Genomic DNA, 21147 nt, shown 5'->3' on the forward strand with positions numbered 1-21147 from the left:
CCCTAAGCCGGGAGTAGTGGGCTGCGTAGAAGACTGGGTGGTCGATACATTGCTGGATGCATTTTCTGCCATCCACGACAGAACCTGCTTACACTGCTCTGTTTGTAATAAAGGTCTACCCCGTGGACCCATAAATTGTGATATGAAGCTGGGGACCACAGAAACTTGCCTCTCTCCTAATCTCGTAGCAGCCGGCTGTGATTTACCTGGACCATGAACTCGGCTTGTGCCCACACCCTCACTTGGACCTCCGCGTCCACGTCCACATCCACGTCCTCGACCCTTACCCCTACTCCTCATCATGGCAGATTACGAATAGAGCAAGGGCCAAATAAATTACCTCACTGTACAGTACTTACAACTGAGCCTTAATTCACCGCACACAGAGACTTGTAGATAGCGGAGGCTCTATGCTGTGACTAGAAAAAAGTAACCCGCTGTCTTGCGCTGATACCTAGGGGTAATTTACTGCTCGCAGAGACTTGTAGATTATAGAGGCTGTGTGGAGGGGGAGAAGACTCTGAAACCAGTGGATAGTGCTGGTAACTGCGGCTATCTCAACCCCACCAAGGAAAGGGTATTGTGAGACGCTCTGCACAGCGGCTGAGCTGAAATACTTAGTAGTGGACCAGGTAATATTACGGTACTGTTTTGCAGTGAGACCGCTGTCTAATTTACTACAGACACAGAACGGTATAAATAAGTTTGTTCGCAGCTGCAGGCTAGGAATTATGTGCGTGCAATTTAACGGTGAGAGTGTTATTTTACTGCACACTCCAGCCAGAAAAAAATATGACGAAAGGCTGCAAACAGGCCTAGCTGCGTAATACAAAAATGGTAGCACTATACAGATTTGAGAGAGCAGCACTCCAGGGATTTTCAATAGAATAGAAATCTTTATTGCCCCACAGATACAACGTTTCAACTCTCTGCTGAGAGTCTTTGTCAAGTCCTAATACATACATGTGCAAGCCCACTTTAAATGGTAGCACTACAACTCCCAGCAGCCACCAGGTAAAATGCACACGGTGAGATGTAGCCCTAAGAAGGAGGTTTTTTTTTTTGCACAGACGATACAGGCTGTATAGTGTATATAACAGCTTTGCCTCTAGAAATGGCTGTGGCCCAACGCTCTGCGTCTAATTCACTGCAGACACAGAATGGTATAAATAAGTTTGTACACAGCAGGCTAGGAATTATTTGCGTGCACTTTCACGGTGAGAGCGGTATTTCACTGCACATTCCAGCCAGAAAAAAATATGACGACAGGCTGCAAACAGGCCTAGCTGCGTAATACAAAAATGGTAGCACTACAACTCCCAGCAGCCACCAAGTAAAATGCACACGGTGAAATGTAGCCCTAAGAAGTACCATTGGGGTTCTTGAACACAGCACCTGTGCTAACATTTTCCCTATATCAGCAGCAGCACTTTCCCTATACTCTATATAATAGACTGCTGACTGAGAACGCTATAGCTGTAATGGCCTGCACAGCCCGAGATGGAAAAAAAAATTGTGCAAAACTGCTCCCAGCCAGCCACAACAGTAATGCACACGGTCATATGTAGCCCTAAGAAGGACAGTTGGGGTTCTTGAGGGCAGGATCCTACACTAACACTTTCCCTATATCAGCAGCAGCACTTTCCCTAATCTCTGCCAGTGTGTGTCTGAGGCGAGCCGCGAGCGGGACCACTTTAAGTACTCGGCGGTCACTTGATCTCACCAGCCACTTACTGCAGGGGGTGGGATAGGGCTGGCACGTCACAGGAGAAAGTGGTAATGCCTTCCCTGCATGTTATTGACTAGAAAATGACGCTAAAAATGCGGGGAAGGAAATGGAATTGACTCGAGTACCGCGTGGTGCTCATCTCGAGTAACGAGCATCTCAAGTACCCTAATACTCAAATGAGCATCAAGCTCGGATGAGTGTGCTCGCTCATCTCTAGATAGTATCCCTAAGGTGGTGGTATATTACTGGCCAGTATTGGGACCAAAAGAGGGTAATTTAAGATATCAAAATAATGGCAAACTAAATTCCTAGGTTCGAGAATTTGCCCCTGACCTCAGCTACCAACGGTGTCAAGGCAATAGAAGTGGGCTCCTTGTCCCCAAAGGAGCGCAAGGAATTCCGGCTCAAGAACCGATTATGCCTCTATTGCGGAGGTCCAGGTCATCGGGTTGCCAGCTGCCCCAAGAAAACAGCCATCGGGAAAGGATCGCCTAGGAGCTCAGGTACTTCTGGAATGTTCTAAATTGTTAGTGCCGTGCTTTATTTCGTATAATGCTCAGATCCTTAATTGTTGGGCCTTCATTGATCGGGGGGCACCGCAAATTTTGTTAACTTTGAGTTTGTCAAATGTATGTCTGCATGTCTTGTACCAGTGAATCCTCCCATCCGGGTCTCAGGTATCGATTCCACCCCATTAGCAGCTGGGTTAGTCAGGAAGAAGACTCCTAAACTAGTTTTTTCTGTATTAGCGCTACATTCAGAGGTGTGTTCGTTCCTGGTGATGGAAAGCCTTTCCGTTGATTTAGTCCTTGGGTTACCCTGGCTTCGGCAGCACAACCCTCAGTTTAACTCGTCCACCTCTGAACTAGTACAGTGGGGGCAAGATTGTGGTGAGCATTTAGTCTCCGTCCAGATGCATTCCACAAAGTGTAAGGTAAAGGGGTTACCTCTGTATATAGAGGATTTTTCTGACGTGTTGTCCAAACAACTCTCTGAGAAATTACCTCCGCTCCGGGAATGGGATTGCAAGATCAATCTTATTTCCGGGAGCAAGATCCCAAAGGGGGGAATATATAATGCAACTATCCCTGAACGCGAGGCTATGAAGGAGTATTTTACTGAGAGTCTCGCCAAGGGACATATATGTCCTTCCGAATCACCTGTAGGGGCAGGGTTATTTTTCGTGGAGAAGAAGGATGGTGGCCTCCAGCCCTGTGTTGATTATAGAGCCTTGAATAGGATAACCATAAAAAACATTCCTCTACGCCTGATTCCTGACCTCCTCAACCAGGTTGTGGGGGTCCGTTGGTTCTCCAAGCTGGACCTCCGGGGAGCTTATAATCTTATCCGTATCAGAGAGGGGAATGAATGGAAAACGGCGTTTAATACTCCGTTGGGCATTTTGAGTGTCTAGTTATGCCATTTGGGTTATGTAATGTGCCAGCTATTGTTCAAGGTTTTATGAATACTATTTTCCATGATATCCTGGGCACGTTCATGGTTGTTTATTTAGATGACATTCTGATATTCTCTCCTGATTGGGAGAGTCATGTTCGGCATGTACGGACAGTGCTGATCCGCCTTCGAGCCCATAAATTGTATGCTAAGTTGGAGAAATGCCTTTTTGGTGTGCAGGAGATTGCTTTTCTGGGATATGTCATTTCTACTTCAGCCATCCGGATAGACTTGGACAAGGTCAAGGCCATCACCGATTGGGTGCAACCCTCCAACTTAAAGGTGTTACAACGCTTTTTGGGGTTCGCAAACTTCTATCGGAGATTCATTAAGAACTTCTCGGTGGTGGCCAAACCCTTGACTGACTTGACCAAGAAGGGGGCTAGGGTTGATTCCTGGTCGCAGGAGGCAGTGAAGGCCTTCGCACTTCTCAAGGAGGCTTTCTCCACAGCACCGGTGTTGGCTCAGCCAGAGCTAGATTGCCCATTCATCATCGAAGTGGATGCCTCTGAGCATGGTGTGGGGGCAGTACTCTCGCAGGAATCTCCCGGCCGACCTGCTTTTCAACCCTGTGCATTTTTTTCCAGAAAGTTCAATCAGGCAGAACGCAACTACGATATTGGCAACAGGGAATTATTGGCCATAAAATGGGCAGTAGATGAGTGGAGACATTTCTTAGAGGGGGCTTGTCATACTATTAGGGTCCCCACAGACCATAAGAATCTGGTTTATCTGGAGTCCGTCAAGCGCCTGAACACTAGTCAGGCAAGGTGGGCATTGTTTTTTTCGCATTTCAATTTTGTAGTCACATATGTGCCTGGGTCCAAGAATATCAAGGCTGATGCGTTGTCCCGCAGCTTCGGGGCCCCCAAAGTTGAGGAGCCTCAGCCAGAGAGTATTCTGGGCCCGGGCGTGGTGGTCGCCGCTCTTACGTCTGACACCTCTGCTTTACTCCGGTCGGCTCAGCAGTCAGTTCCTCAAGGCCTTCCCGAGGGGAGGCTATTTGTCCCCCGTGTCTTGCGGCTCCTTATATTGGAGGAGGTTCATTCGTCGGTTTTAGCTGGGCTTCCTGGAGTCCGAGGCACCCTGGAGCTATGTGGCCGTTTTTATTGGTGGCCACAAATGTCTCAGGACATCAGGGATTTTGTCAAGTCCTGCCCTATTTGTGCTCGAGGGAAGAGTGTACGGAGACAACCTGAAGGTCCACTTGGTCCTCTTCCCGTTCCAAAGAGGCCATGGACCCATCTGTCGATGGATTTTATTACCGACCTCCTAGAGTCCCATGGGTGCTCGGTCTTCTGGGTGGTCGTCGGCAGATTTTCCAAGATGGCGCATTTTACTGCTCTTAAGAAGCTTCCGTCCGCACCTGCATGCGGCAGATGTGTTCTTCATCCCTGCAGGGGACACAGCAGGTAAGTAATTTTTTTTTTTTTTTTAACACTAAAATTTTTCTTTTTCAGGGAAGAGCTTATATGTAAAGCTCTTCCCTGAAAAACAATTTAGGTGTGCCAGCAAACCATTGTCTTCAATGGAGCCGCCGGCAGCAGCAGCGAGTCCATTAAAGAGAATGCCTGCATTTTTTTTTTTTTACACTAAACTTTTCTTTTTCAGGAAAGAGCTTATATGTAAAGCCCTTCCCTGAAAAAAAAAATGCAGGGATCCGGCAGACCATTGTTTTCAATGGAGCCACGGGCAGCAGCCGTGGCTCCATTGAAAACAATGCGTGCATTCCCTATGGTGCACGCATGTCCTATCTTTGCAGGCACGCACCTGCAAAGTACGGACATGTGAACACACAATAGGGAATGCATTGTTGCAAATAGAAGCGTGTTTTTGTGCGTGCGTATGTAAGGGAGATATTGCTGATCTATGGGGTCTCACCTTTGAGACCCTGCCAATCTTAAGAATGGCGTTACTGTGTGTCCCATCCTTCTCCCTGTCAGGTAACTGCACATGCCCCATTGAGCAGGAGACTCAATGTAGGTCTGGCCTTGCAATGGAGGTCTGGCCTAACGCTCCTTTCACTTTAATTGGGAGTGCCGAGATAGCCACACAAGGGAGGAGCCACACAGCTATTTTCGTTAGCCCAATTGAAATGAATGGAGCGCTGACTGAGCATACTTGGCCAACACTCTATTAAGAAGGATGTCACGGTGGAGGGAGAAGCGACCTCCACAGTGACAGAAGGGCGGGATAGGGGGTACTGGCATACCACTATGGGTTGCAGTGGTTGCAATTGTGATTATGACCCTCAGCTATGGAGGCTTAGGGGACACCCACTATATAGTGTTTAACTGTTGCGGCTCAAGGGTCAGATCTCGTTGGCGCTCAGGGAGGAGACAGACCATTACCTGGGGCAGCCAGAAGTCCCATGCTGCAGACTCCCCCAGTGTACCATCATCCCTTCTGCTGAGAGATTGCAGATGTGATTTATCCCAATTGCAGAGTATCACTGCACTGCCAGCTGCATCATTGGTCTGGCGGTGGTGTCTGATAGCGGAGGAGGGGAGCGGGGACATGCAGTGTAACCAGCTATGTGCTGTATATAATTATGTATAACCGGTATATGTTATACTGTATATACTATTTATATTGATACCAGCTGTACATATATAATTATCTACAGAACATACCCAGGTTATACCAATATGCTCCAGGTCCCCATATACAGAGGGATGTATAGTGATATGGAGCATGCTGGTATACCCTGGGTATCTCCTGTAGATAATTATATATGTCCTGCAGGTATAGGTTATATATTCTATATATAGGGTTTTGGACTATGCTGGTATACCCTGAGCATATCCTGAACATGATTCAGGAAATGCCCTGGATATCTCCTATATATAGTGATATGGAGCATTGTGGTATAACCTTTATATCTCTTGTATATAATTATATATGTACAGCTGGTATAAGTTATAAATCTCCTGTATATAATGATATGGACTATGCTGGTATAACCTTGGTATCTTCTGTATATAATTATATATGTATAGCTGGTATAAGTTATACATCTCCATTCACTTTTTAATGTGTTTTTTATTTGTGGTTCAAAAATGCAGCAAAAAACATGAACACAGCCTAAGGGGCTACAAACAAATTTTCAAATAGTCCACAGCAGATCATGTATATGCATGTGTTTTGCAGCTGTACGCATCATAGATATGGTTTAGGTACAGGTACACGTACAGGTGGGGGGAATATCCGAAAAGAGAATATCTTTTTATTCTGGTGCAACCCCTTTCAGTTGGAATTCCCTAATAGTTTACATGATGATGGGCTTTACAAACTGGACAAATCATTTAATACTTCAATTTTACCAAAACAATTTACAGATTTTATTACATTATGATTAGAGATGAGCGAGCACCAAAATGCTCGGGATGAATTTATCGCGATGCTCGAGGGTTCGTTTCGAGTAACGAACCCCATTGAAGTCAATGGGCGACCCGAGCATTTTTGTATTTCGCCGATGCTCGCTAAGGTTTTCATGTGTGAAAATCTGGGCAATTCAAGAAAGTGATGGGAACGACACAGCAACGGATAGGGCAGGCGAGGGGCTACATGTTGGGCTGCATCTCAAGTTCCCAGGTCCCACTATTAAGCCACAATAGCGGCAAGAGTGCCCCCCCCCCCCCACTCCCAACAATTTTTACTTCTGAAAAGCCCTCATTAGCAATGCATACCTTAGCTAAGCACCACACTACCTCCAACAAAGCACAATAACTGCCTGCGTGACACTCCGCTGCCACTTCTCCTGGGTTACATGCTGCCCAACCCCCCCCCCCCCCACGACCCAGTGTCCACAGCGCACACCAAACTGTCCCTGCCCAGCCTTCAGCTGCCCTCATGCCACGCCACCCTCATGTCTATTTATAAGTGCGTCTGCCAGAGGGAAAGCAGGCACACACTGCAGAGGGTTGGCATGGCTAGGCAGCGACCCCCCCATAAAAGGGGCGGGCCGATAGCCCACAATGCTGTACAGAAGCAATGAGAAATCCAATCCTGTGCCACCTCCATCTGGAGCTGCACACGTGGGCATAGCAATGGGGAACCTATGTGCCACACACTATTCATTCTGTCAAGGTGTCTGCACGCCCCAGTCAGACCGCGGTTTTTTATAAATAGTCACAGGCAGGTACAACTTCGCAATGGGAATTCCGTGTGCACCCACAGCATGGGTGGCTCCCTGGAATCCACCCGCTGTACATAAATGTATCCCATTGCATTGCCCATCACAGCTGAGGTAATGTCGTGCTTAATGCAGGTGGGCTTCGGCCCACACTGCATGCCCCAGTCTGACTGGGGTTCTTTAGAAGTGGACAGATGTAGGTTAAACTCCGTGTGCACCAACAGCATGGGTGGCTCCCTGGAACCCACCGGTGGTACATAAATATATCCCATTGCAGTGCCCTACTCAGCAGAGCTAACGTCAGATACAATACAGGTGGGCTTCGGCCCACACTGCATGCCCCAGTCAGACTGGGGTTCTTTAGAAGTGGACAGATGTAGGTTAAACTCCGTGTGCACCTACAGCATGGGTGGCTCCCTGGAACCCACCGGTGGTACATAAATATATCCCATTGCATTGCCCAACACAGCTGAGGTAATGTCGTGCTTAATGCAGGTGGGCTTCGGCCCACACTGCATGCCCCAGTCTGACTGGGGTTCTTTAGAAGTGGACAGATGTAGGTTAAACTCCGTGTGCACCTACAGCATGGGTTGCTCCCTGGAACCCACCGGTGGTACATAAATATATCCCATTGCAGTGCCCTACTCAGCAGAGCTAACGTCAGATACAATACAGGTGGGCTTTGGCCCACACTGCATGCCCCAGTCAGACTGGTAATATGTACCTGAACAGTAACCTCGTTGGTGGTAAAGTGGTGGTAACTGCGGACCTAGTAGCGCGGTTTTATGTAGTTGGTTTTCGGAATGTGGCCATGATCAAGTGGTCCGTGGCGGGGGGATGGTGGTGGTGCTCTCTTGTTGTGTCGTTAAAGGTGAAATTCTTGGACTGCCACCAGACGGACCAATGCAAAGGTATTTGCCAAGAATGTTTTCATTGTTGGAGGAGGAGGGGGATGTTTTGGAGGCACTATGTGTCCTCTCCACGTGTCCGTGGTTATATGCACCTTAACAGTAACAGCGTTGGTGGGAAATGGCCTCGCCGCCATCATGTTTTTGTGAAGCCTCTTTTTCTACACCCCAGTGACATACCATTAGCTGCGGTATAGGCAGAGCCCAGAATTATTAACATTTCAGCGGTAGTATTAGGGACAGGCCCCACTAACATATCACTAGCAGCAGTATAGGGGGAGCGCAGTCTTAGTTCCATTTCAGTAATAGTAGCACTCAAGACAGGCCCCAGGAACAATTCCGAAGCAGCAGTATAGGAGGAGCGCAGTCTTAGTTTCATTTCAGTAATAGTAGCACTCAAGACAAGCCCCAGTAACAATTCCCATTGCAGCAGTTTAGGGAGATAACAGTCTCTTTCACATTTCAGTAGCTGCGTATAGACAAGGCCCCAGTTACATTTATGTAGCAAAAGTGTAGGCCAACGCCACACACCTTTCTGTACCATGAGTACAGGCGAAGAACATAGAAATTACAATGATTACACTGTAGGTGAGGGCCCAAAAAAATTGGTGTAGCAACAGTACTAATGTACCTCAGAAAAAATTGGCCATGCCCAACCAAGATGGCAGGTGAAACCCATTAATCACTTTGGTTAATGTGGCTTAAGTGGTAACTAAGCCTGGAGGCAGCCCAGTTTAACGAAAAATTGGTTCAAGTTAAAGTTTCATCGCTTGTAAGAGCATTGAAACGTATAAAAATTGTTTGGAAAAATTATATGAGTGAGCCTTGTGGCCCTAAGAAAAATTGCCCGTTCGGCGTGATTACGTGAGGTTTCAGGAGGAGGAGCAGGAGGAGGAGGAGGAATATTAGACACAGATTGATGAAGAAGAAATGTCACCGTTTTGGATGGTGATACAGAACGATGCTTCCATCCGCGGGTGCAGCCTACGTATTGCTTAGGTATCGCTGCTGTCCGCTGGTGGAGAAGAGAAGTCTGGGGAAATCCAGGCTTTGTTCATCTTGATGAGATTAAGCCTGTCGGCACTGTCGGTTGACAGGCGTGTACGCTTATCTGTGATGATTCCCCCAGCCGCACTAAACACCCTCTCTGACAAGACGCTAGCCGCAGGACAAGCAAGCACCTCCAGGGCATACAGCGCGAGTTCAGGCCACGTGTCCAGCTTCGACACCCAGTAGTTGTAGGGGGCAGAGGCGTCACGGAGGACGGTCGTGCGATCGGCTACGTACTCCCTCACCATCCTTTTACAGTGCTCCCGCCGACTCAGCCGTGACTGGGGAGCGGTGACACAGTCTTGGTGGGGAGCCATAAAGCTGTCCAGGGCCTTAAAGAGTGTTGCACTGCCTGTGCTGAACATGCTGCTCGATCTCCGCACCTCCCCTGCTACGTGACCCTCGGAACTGCGCCTTCTGCCACTAGCGCTGTCGGATGAGAATTTTACCATCAGCTTGTCCGCCAGGGTCCTGTGTTATAGCAACACTCTCGAACCCCTTTCCTCTTCGGGAATGAGAGTGGAAAGGTTCTCCTTATACCGTGGGTCGAGCAGTGTGTACACCCAGTAATCCGTAGTGGCCAGAATGCGTGCAACACGAGGGTCACGAGAAAGGCATCCTAACATGAAGTCAGCCATGTGTGTCAGGGTACCAGTACGCAACACATGGCTGTCTTCACTAGGAAGATCACTTTCAGGATCCTCCTCCTCTTCCTCCGCCTCCTCCTCCTCAGGCCATACACGCTGAAAGGATGACAGGCAAGCAGCATGGGTACTGTCAGCAGTGGGCCAAGCTGTCTCTTCCCCCTCCTCCTCATCCTCCTCATGCTCCTCCTCCTCCTCCTCAACGCGCTGAGATATAGACAGGAGGGTGCTCTGACTATCCAGCGACATACTGTCTTCCCCCGCCTCCGTTTCCGAGCGCAAAGCATTTGCCTTTATGCTTTGCAGGGAACTTCTCAAGAGGCATAGCAGAGGAATGGTGACGCTAATGATTGCAGCATCGCCGCTCACCACCTGGGTAGACTCCTCAAACTTTCCAAGGACCTGGCAGATGTCTGCCAACCAGGCCCACTGTTCTGAAAATAATTGAGGAGGCTGACTCCCACTGCGCCGCCCATGTTGGAGTTGGTATTCCACTATAGCTCTACGCTGCTCATAGAGCCTAGCCAACATGTGCAGCGTAGAGTTCCACCGTGTGGGCACGTCGCACAGCAGTCGGTGCACTGGCAGATTAAACCGATGTTGCAGGGTGCGCAGGGTGGCAGCGTCTGTGTGGGACTTGCGGAAATGTGCGCAGAGCCGGCGCACCTTTCCGGGTAGGTCTGACAAGCGTGGGTAGCTTTTCAGAAAGCGCTGAACCACCAAATTAAAGACGTGGGCCAGGCATGGCACGTGCGTGAGGCTGCCGAGCTGCAGAGCCGCCACCAGGTTACGGCCGTTGTCACACACGACCATGCCCGGTTGGAGGCTCAGCGGCGCAAGCCAACGGTCGGTCTGCTCTGTTAGACCCCGCAGCAGTTCGTGGGCCGTGTGCCTCTTCTCTCCTAAGCTGAGTAGTTTCAGCACGGCCTGCTGACGCTTGCCCACCGCTGTGCTACCACGCCGCGCGACACCGACTGCTGGTGACGTCCTACTGCTGCTGACACATCTTGATTGCGAGACAGAGGTTGAGGAGGAGGAGGAGGAGGGTGCTTTAGTGGAGGAAGCATACACCACCGAACATACCACCACCGAGCTGGGGCCCGCAATTCTGGGGGTGGGTAGGACGTGAGCGGTCCCAGGCTCTGACTCTGTCCCAGCCTCCACTAAATTCACCCAATGTGCCGTCAGGGAGATGTAGTGGCCCTGCCCGCCTGTGCTTGTCCACGTGTCCGTTGTTAAGTGGACCTTGCCACTAACCGCATTGGTGAGGGCGCGTACAATGTTGCGGGAGACGTGGTCGTGCAGGGCTGGGATGGCACATCGGGAAAAGTAGTGGTGACTGGGAACTGAGTAGCGCGGGGCCGCCGCCGCCATCATACTTTTGAAGGACTCCGTTTCCACAACCCTATACGGCAGCATCTCAAGGCTGATAAATTTGGCTATGTGGACGGTTAACGCTTGAGCGTGCGGGTGCGTGGCGCCGTACTTGCGCTTGTGCTCAAACACTTGCGCTAGCGACGGCTGGACGGTGCGGTGCGAGACATTGGTGGATGGGGCCGAGGACAGCGGAGGTGAGGGTGTGGGTGCAGGCCAGGAGACGGTAGTGCCAGTGTCCTGAGAGGGGGGTTGGATCTCAGTGGCAGGTTGGGGCACAGGGGGAGAGGCAGCGGTGCAAACCGGAGGCGGTGAACGGCCTTCGTCCCACCTTGTGGGGTGCTTGGCCATCATATGTCTGCGCATGCTGGTGGTGGTGAGGCTGTTGGTGGTGGCTCCCCGGCTGATCTTGGCGCGACAAAGGTTGCACACCACTGTTCGTCGGTCGTCAGGCGTCTCTGTGAAAAACTGCCAGACCTTAGAGCACCTCGGCCTCTGCAGGATGGCATGGCGCGAGGGTGCGCTTTGGGAAACAGTTGGTGGATTATTCGGTCTGGCCCTGCCTCTACCCCTGGACATCGCACTGCCTCTTCCAACCTGCCCTGCTGCTGCCCTTGCCTCCCCCTCTGAAGACCTGTCCTGAGTAGGCGTTGCACACCAGGTGGGGTCAGTCACCTCATCGTCCTGCTGCTCTTCCTCCGAATCCTCTGTGCGCTCCTCCCTCGGACTTACTGCCCTTACTACTACCTCACTGCAAGACAACTGTGTCTCATCGTCATCGTCCTCCTCACCCACTGAAAGGTCTTGAGACAGTTGCCGGAAGTCCCCAGCCTCATCCCCCGGACCCCGGGAACTTTCCAATGGTTGGGCATCAGTGATGATAAGCTCCTCTGGTGGGAGAGGAACCACTGCTGCCCAATCTGAGCAGGGGCCCGAGAACAGTTCCTGGGAGTCTTCCCGCTCCTGAGCATGTGTCATTGTAGTGGAGTGAGGAGGCTGGGAGGAAGGAGGAGCAGCAGCCAGAGGATTCAGATTTGCAGCAGTGGACGGCGCCGAACTGTGGGTGGATGATAGCTTGCTCGAAGCACTTTCTGCCATCCACGACAGGACCTGCTCACACTGCTCATTTTCTAATAAAGGTCTCCCGCGTGGACCCATTAATTGGGCGATGAATGTGGGGACGCCAGAAACGTGCCTCTCTCCTAATCGCGCAGCAGTCGGCTGCGATACACCTGGATCAGGAGCTCGGCCTGTGCCCACACCCTCACTTGGGCCTACGCGTCCTCGGCCGCGTCCACGTCCTCTAGGCCTACCCCTACTCCTCAGCATGCTGTATTACCAGTGATTTCCCAGCCAGGAAATAAATTGGCGCAAGCCTGCAGGCCAAATAGAATTTTTCCCTTTTTTTTAAAAGGAGAGGCCCACTGACTATATTCAATCAATAACAAATGTGTTCTGTGGCCCTGCTGTGTGTCACAGAACTGCAGTGCTATTAACTGCAGCAGAGCGGTGATTTCCCAGGCAGGAAATAAATTGGCGCAAGCCTGCTGTTAAACTTAGCTGGCTGCGTATGATTTTTTTACGTTCTCCACCCACCACACACGTACCCAGAACGCTGAGGACTGTCAGAGGCAGGCCAAATAGAATTTTTCCCTTTTTTTTTAAAGGGAAGGCCCACTGACTATATTCAATCAATAACAAATGTGTTCTGTGGCCCTGCTGTGTGTCACAGAACTGCAGTGTTATATTAACTGCAGCAGAGCGGTGATTTCCCAGGCAGGAAATAAATTGGCGCAAGCCTGCTGTTAAACTTAGCTGGCTGCGTATGATTTTTTTACGTTCTCCACCCACCACACACGTACCCAGAACGCTGAGGACTGTCAGAGGCAGGCCAAATAGAATTTTTCCCTTTTTTTTTAAAGGGAAGGCCCACTGACTATATTCAATCAATAATATATGTCTTCTGGCCCTGCCTACACAATTCTGTCCCTGTAGTATTACTGCAGGGCGCAATGCTCTGCACAGCCGATTTTGAAAAAAAAAAAAATGTGCAACACTGCTAACAGCAGCCTGCACAGTACTGCACACGGTTAAATGTGGCCCTAAGAAGGACCGTTGGGGTTCTTGAAGCCTACACTCACTCCTAACACTCTCCCTACAGCAGCTCCAACACAATAGCACTTTCCCTCAGCTAACTCACAACGCATCTGAGGCGAGCCGCGGGAGGGGCCGATTTTTATACTCGGGTGACATCTGATCTCCCCAGCCACTCACAGCAGGGGGGTGGTATAGGGCTTGAACGTCACAGGGGTAAGTTGTAATGCCTTCCCTGTCTTTCAATTGGCCAGAAAAGCGCGCTAACGTCTCAGAGTTGAAAGTGAAAGTAACCCGAATATCGCGTGGTGCTCGTTAAGAGTAACGAGTATCCCGAACACCCTAATATTCGCCCGAGCATCAAGCTCGGACGAGTACGTTCGCTCATCTCTAATTATGATTAATTTTCTCATTGCAACAATTTATACTAAATCAACATGTTTAGAAGCAAAAAGTTTCAATTTTCATAAATTAGGTATTTTGGCAGGATACAACTTTGCTTTAAACTTTGGCTGCCAGGAATAATTTACTCCTTTGAGATTTTGCCACTTAAGACTTGGAAGCAATAAAGCTCAGAGTGTCTGACACTAGTGAGCCATGCTCTACCAGACGCAGGTTAGTGATATGATGTACATTGCTACAATGCTGAATGTTTGTAAGGTGGATTTCCTATTAATTAGAGCTATGTAATATACTGACTGATAATATGACACAATATGACTGCTACACTCCCATTGAAATCAATGGGAGAGCTGTGCTACTACGCTACTTCTTGTTACTGTCCTGCTCAGGACTGGAGGGGACGTCCTGACCAGCAGAGAAGCAAGAAGTGCCGTAGCAGCTCAGCTCTCCTATTGATTTCAATGGGAGTGGAGTCGCGCACGCATCTTTACATGCGTAGTACACAACAAATACATATGCAACATGCGTATTCACTGCATATTTTACACATTCATAGACTATGATGGTGCATATTAGGGCTGCTTAAAATGGGTGTATTTGTGCCATACACAGAGAATAGAACCATTGATTTTTTTAAAAACTCAGCATGTTTTACTTTTGTGCGCATTTTGCTCAGGAGGTGCCAGTAAGAGTCTATGGGGTGTGTGCAAATGCGTGCACAATACGTAAGGAGATGCTCAATAAGCTGCGCAATTCCGTGGGAAAAAGAACACATTAGGAACTCATAGCCTATATAGTAACTTAAGGGCTTGTTTGTCTGCCAGGCGGGTGCAAAAAGTGCAGTGATCTACGCAATGTTTCCCAGTGTAAATACGTTCCGCTGAGGCATGTGCAAAACACATACGCCCATGTCAAGGAGCACATACAGCTATAAAAACACAGATCTGAATGGCCCAATGTAAATCAATGTGGCTTTAGTACTGTGTATTACGTGCATAAAATATAGGAGCTTGATATGCAGCCAAATATCCTCATGTGAGTGAGCCCTCAGAGGGAACACGTATTGTTCTCAGCAGCAGCACACCCGTCATGTGATCACATTGTGGACTCCGCAAACTCTTCTTACAAATTAAATAAACCTTTAAACTAAATTAATTCATTGACATATACCATATTTTCCGGACTATAAGATGCACCCCCGGTTTAGACAACAGAAAACAGGAAAAATATTACATGCTAATTTAACCCCTTAATGACATGGCCTATTTTGAGCTTAAGGATGCAACGATTTTTGGCGGATTTTCTTCTCCATTTATCAAAAGTATAACTTTTTTATTTTTCCGTCGACGCGGCCGTATAAGGGCTTGTTTTTTGCGTGGCGAACTGTAGTTTTTATCGGCGTCATTTTTGGGTACATTGACTATATTGTTACATTTTTTTATTTTTTTTTTATGATAGCAGGGAGAGAAAACCCATCAATTCTGCCATAGATTTTTTTTTTACAGCATTAATCATGCAGCATAAATAAGACAATCCATTTTTTCTGCGGGTCACTACAGTTACGATACCAGAATTCTTACATTTTTTTAGGTTTTCCACTTTTCTGCAATAAAAACCCTTTTTTTGGAAAAAAAAATTTCTAAATCGCAGCATTCAAAATCCTGTAACTTTTTTATTTTTTGATGTACGGAGCTCTATGAGGGCTTATTTTTTGCGAGACAAGCTGTAGTTTTTATTGGTACCATTTTGGAGTACATACTGCTTTTTGATCACTTTTATTGCGTTTTTAGTGAGGCTAAAAATGTGCATTTCGCCTCAGTTTTTTAGTGTTTTTTTTTTACGCTTTTTTCGTGCACAGTAAAAGGCATGTGCAACTTATTGTACGCGTCGTTACGGACGCGACAACCAAATATGTGGGGTCTTAATTTTTTTTTACCTTTTTTTATGCTAATCTGAGAAAAAGCATAAAAAAGGGTTTTTTTAAACATTTTTTTTTTATTCATTTTCTTAATCTTTCTTTTTTTTACAACATTTGTGTCCCTCTGGGGCAATTGTACCACAGCCCTGATGATCGCTGTGATAAGGCATGACAGGGCTACTGCCCTGCCATGCTTTATCGCTTATACAGCGATCTCAGGCACTGGCAACACAGGACGCTGTTGCTGTAGCTGCTTCCTGGTCACATGATTATGACATCATCTACGGTCCTGCTGCTACCTTTCATCTTTGCTATTGTCTGTCCCTGTGCATAAAGAGAAGGACCTGCACCCCAGAGGAGATACGTGAGTAATCTCCAGTGTCATCTACACCAATCGGGCAGGGAAAGGGAGGACTGGGCAGTCGCAATATTTATGGCTGAAGAGTTTTCCCAATGATCAGCACACTGCTGAATCATTAAAGTAGTGGTCAGGGGTCTCTGGATTTAACAGACCCCCCTGCCTCTGGACGGTACAGCGCAGACACTTTTCAGCTGAAAGCTGCGTCGTATAGTCAGAAAAATACTGTTTATAGTATTATGTAAAATTGGTGTAAACCTTTTAGAGGTCATTATTTAATGATTTGCAGTAAGCAAATATTTACAATTTTTTGCCTACAGATATAAATTGCAAAATGCATGAGGACAATCACAGCATTATATCAGAATTTATTTTGGTGGGACTTTCTGATTCACAAGAACTCCAAAATTTTCTCTTTGTGATATTTTTGTCCATCTATATTATCACAGTGGGTGGTAATGTATATATCATTTTTGCATATACATTCAGTTCTAGTCTTCACACCCCTATGTATTTTTTCCTAGCTAACTTCTCTTTTCTGGACATATGTTACATCACAGGCACAGTTCCCAAAATGTTAGCAAACTTCTTATCAGAGCAGAAGACCATCTCAATATATGGATGCGCTATACAGATGTATTGTGTTTGGCTGCTTGGTGGTACAGAGTGCTACATTCTGGCAGCCATGGCTTATGACCGCTATAACGCCATATGTCACCCTCTTTTATATAAAGTCATTGTGAATAATGTCATTTGTATGCAGCTCATTATCGGTTCATGGATTATCGGGGCAATAAATTCTCTTATACACACTGTCCTCACGTTCTCATTGACCTTCTGTAGTAATAAGATCAACCATTTCTTCTGTGATGCTCCACCTGTTCTTGAACTATCGTGTACGAGCACCTGGATAAATGAACTCGTCATCTTTCACATAGGTGGTTGCGTCATCATTGGTTCTTTCATATTGATAATGATGTCTTACGTTAAGATCATCTCAACCGTTCTGAAGGTTCATTCAACATCTGGAAGATGGAGAACTTTTTCAACTTGTACTTCCCACTTAATTGTAGTTACAATATTTTATGGGTCTGGTATCTTCATGTATTTCAGGCCAAAATCAAGTTATGGAATGCACCAGGACAGGGTGGTCTCTGTCATGTATACAGTGGTCGCACCAATGTTAAACCCTTTTGTGTACAGTCTAAGGAACAGTGAAGTAAAATTGGCAATGAAAAGGATATTGTATCAACTACTAAAATTCTGAAATGTTCTATGAATAAGTTAAACTCAAGGATTCATCTTCTTTAATTTTCTTGGACTGTATGTAAAATTAATTTCAGGATTTCATGTCTATTAATGGGTTATGTCAAATGTAAATCCATTTTTTTCTAGATTTGTTTATAGCAGAAAAAATATAAAGTCATTTTGAGAGAATGGTAAATGAAATGGGAGGGAGGGATTAAAGGGTAGGTACAATATGTAAATTTAGATGTGGGAGTTTCTGTGCATCCCAGTATGTGATTTAAAGTGTCCATGCCACCTCCAATGTTAACTTATCTGGTCACTACTGATCTGGAGATCTGTGGGGTCTTCTTGCATCTGCTTCTGCAGAGTGGCTGGATGTTTGGGTTTTGGGGAAAAATGAATGACTGGGCAAGGAGTACAGGGTATATCAACCATCGCTGCTGAAGTGGGCACGGCTAGCTGTAATAGCCTGGACGCCCAAATGTTCTGTAATCTATTGATTGAGCAGGATTCATTAAGCATCTTACAGCAATATTATTAAGGCACCGCATGGTGCAATTTACCTGGGCACAGTGCCTCTGTAAAAGTTACTGCCAGAGAACCAACCAACCAAAGGCCAGCCAAGTGTACTTGTGCTTATGATTAACAATAATGGTAATGGAAGAGCATTAACAAGCTGCAAGAAGATCTCTGTAGACCTCCAGATCAGTGTAGTGGAATGACTTGAGAGGATTAAAATGTAGTATGGAAGAGGATCCTGTATGTTTGCCTTGACCCTTACTACAAGACCTAATCAATGATTTTGCACTGAAAGAGTAGACACACAGTACTAATCTTTACTCTAAAAGGAGGAGCAGGGTTTAATGGTTACAATAAGAGGCACAAGGCTTGTTCATTACAGGCACAATTTGGTGCAGAGCTTGGCAGTTACAGAGTTTCTTAAAGACATAGAGCTAGGCTGTTAGTATTAGCAAGAGGGCATGCAGCATATTGGTTACAGTCTCTGTTAGACAATACACACAACTTGATTAGAGTCTTTGTTGAACTCAAAGAGCAACTCACTTTAACTGAACTGGTCAGGGCATCTTGGGTTGGCATGCTCACAATTTCTGGTCACAGTAGTACTCTCCAGGGCTCTGCTGAGCTCATAATAGTCTCTGCCTACAGTTATCAGACAAAAACTGCCCTAGTACTCTAGGGACACATCTGGTAAAGGGTTCTGCTCAGGCCCAGCAGTTCCAAGTGAGCCCATGCCAACAGAGGTCCGGTCAAAAAGATCAAGTGATGGCTAGTTACCATCCAAAAGGATCTCAGTATCAACAGCTATAGCATGTCTTGCTGGCTGGATTGACAGTTTTAGCAATCATTTTGCATAAAGTATTAATGAACACTAATGTCCATTAACACTTTATCAGCTTCATTTGCATGTAAAAGGGTTTCCGAGAGCTGTCAAAATCATCATTCAGCTGAAAAGGGAATGATGGCAGCGTTGACACGCAATAATTATCACTCATATGCCATCATTTTAATGAATTTTGAGTGATAATGATTGCGTTTAAATGGGCCTTTATTTCACTGGTGGTTAAAGTTCAAGGATAAGGTTTGCTAGAAGGTGGTGGTTATGAGGGGGTGCTGATAAGCCCTTGGCTTTGTGATCACTATTCCTTTCACATCAATAAAACTTATATAATTTAAAAGCTCAATCTTTGCTAAACTTTGTAAGCAATTTTGGCATGATCTCATGTGCAATTTTTATATTATGCAGGTTGGCAGACAACATAGTGGAGTCTGCAGCCAATTTTGCAGTAAGAGAAAGCAGAAAAGTGATGAAGGTCCTGTTTCTGAAAGGAATGCCGCCAAAGATATTCATGTTGACATGGTGCAAACGTTAGTTGACAAGTGTCCTTCATACTCTACAGTGAAAAAATGGGTTGCCAAATTTAAAACAAGCCTTTTCAACACTGACAATGAAGACCATTTCAAAAGGCCTCCAGTAGTGACTACTCCAGAAACCAAAGACACAATACATGACATGATTCTGGAAGGCCAACAAATTTCTGATGACTGATGATAGTCGAGGTTCTGAACATTTCTAGAGAAAGGGTTGTGTCCAAGAGGAAGGTTTCTGTCAATTGCGTTGCAAGTAGAGATGAGCGAACGCGTTCGTCCGAGCTTGATATTCGTGCGAATATTAGGGTGTTCGGGATGTTCGTTATTCGTGACGAACACCATGCGGTGTTCTGGTTACTTTCACTTCCTTCCCTGAGACGTTAGCGCGCTTTTCTGGCCAATTGAAAGACAGGGAAGGCATTACAACTTCCCTCTGCAACGTTTAAGCCCTATACCACCCCCCTGCTGTGAGTGGCTGGCGAGATCAGGTGTTCGCCTAATATAAAAGTCGGCCCCTCCCGCGGCTCGCCTCAGATGCGGTGTGAGTTAGATGAGGGACAGTGCTGTTTATACCGGAGCTGCTGTAGGGAAAGAATTGGTAGTTAGTGTAGGCTTCAAGACCCCCCAAAGGTCCTTATTAGGGCCACTGATAGCTGTGTGTTGGCTGCTGTTAGCAGTGGGATTTTTTTTTTTCTCAAAATCGCCTCTGCAGACCGTTGCACCTGGCATTAGGGACAGAAGTGCTGCATAGGCAGGGAGAGTGTTAGGAGTGAGTGTAGCCTTCAAGAACCTCAACGGTCCTTTCTAGGGCCATATTTATCCGTGTGCAGTACTGTCCAGGCTGCTGTTGGCTGTGCTGCATTTTTTTTGGGCTTCTCAAAATCGCCTCTGCAGAGCATTGCACCCTCCATTGATACTGCAGGGAAAGAATTGTATAGGCAGGGCCACAACACCGTTATTATTCATAGAATATACGCAGTGCTGCCTGTTGGTGGGAAAAAACTGAAAACAAATCTATTTGTCCAGCCTCTGTCCGTCCTTACGGGCGGTGGACACGTGTGAGCTGCGTGAAAAACATTGCTAAATCATACGCAGCCAGCTACGCTTTACTGCTGGGTTCGCCATTTGCTTTCCTTAATTGGGAAAAAAAATACCTGCTCTCCAAGAGTTATAATAACTCTGCTACCCTCACGTTCTGTGACACATAAGCAGGGACACAGCACAGTTATTAAACTTCTCATGTTCATTGAATATACGCAGTGCTGCCTGTTGGTGGGAAAAAACTGAAAACAAATCTATTTGTCCAGCCTCTGTCCGTCCTAACGCCTGTGGAGACGTGTGAGCTGCGTGAAAAACATTGCTAAATCATACGCACCCAGCTACGCTTTACTGCTGGGTTCGCCATTTGCTTTCCTTAATTGGGAAAAAAAATACCTGCTCTCCAAGAGTTATAATAACTCTGCTACCCTCATGTTCTGTGACACATAAGCAGGGACACAGCACAGTTATTAAACTTCTCAGGTTCATTGAATATACGCAGTGCTGCCTGTTGGTGGGAAAAAACTGAAAACAAATCTATTTGTCCAGCCTGTGTCCGTCCTTACGCCTGTGGAGACGTGTGAGCTGCGTGAAAAACATTGCTAAATCATACGCAGCCAGCTACGCTTTACTGCTGGGTTCGCCATTTGCTTTCCTTAATTGGGAAAAAAAATACCTGCTCTGCCACAGTTAATAACTCTGCTACCCTCACGTTCTGTGACACATAAGCAGGGACACAGCACAGTTATTAAACTTCCCAGGTTCATTGAATATACGCAGTGCTGCCTGTTGGTGGGAAAAAACTGAAAACAAATCTATTTGTCCAGCCTCTGTCCGTCCTTACGCCTGTGGAGACGTGTGAGCTGCGTGAAAAACATTGCTAAATCATACGCAGCCAGCTACG

The 21147-nt window shown here is 46.9% G+C and overlaps 1 protein-coding gene across 1 annotated transcript; it reads left to right on the plus strand.

Annotated features, from left to right (window-relative positions):
* The first annotated feature begins 16401 nt into the window (after positions 1-16401).
* Positions 16402-17334, plus strand: LOC136572077 (olfactory receptor 5V1-like). The gene has a single exon (XM_066572692.1). The coding sequence runs from the start codon at positions 16402-16404 to the stop codon at positions 17332-17334; it is 933 nt and encodes a 310-aa protein (XP_066428789.1).
* Positions 17335-21147: the final 3813 nt, after the last annotated feature.

The sequence above is a fragment of the Eleutherodactylus coqui genome, chromosome 6, assembly GCF_035609145.1.
Source record: "Eleutherodactylus coqui strain aEleCoq1 chromosome 6, aEleCoq1.hap1, whole genome shotgun sequence".
Taxonomy (NCBI): Eukaryota; Metazoa; Chordata; class Amphibia; order Anura; family Eleutherodactylidae; genus Eleutherodactylus; species Eleutherodactylus coqui.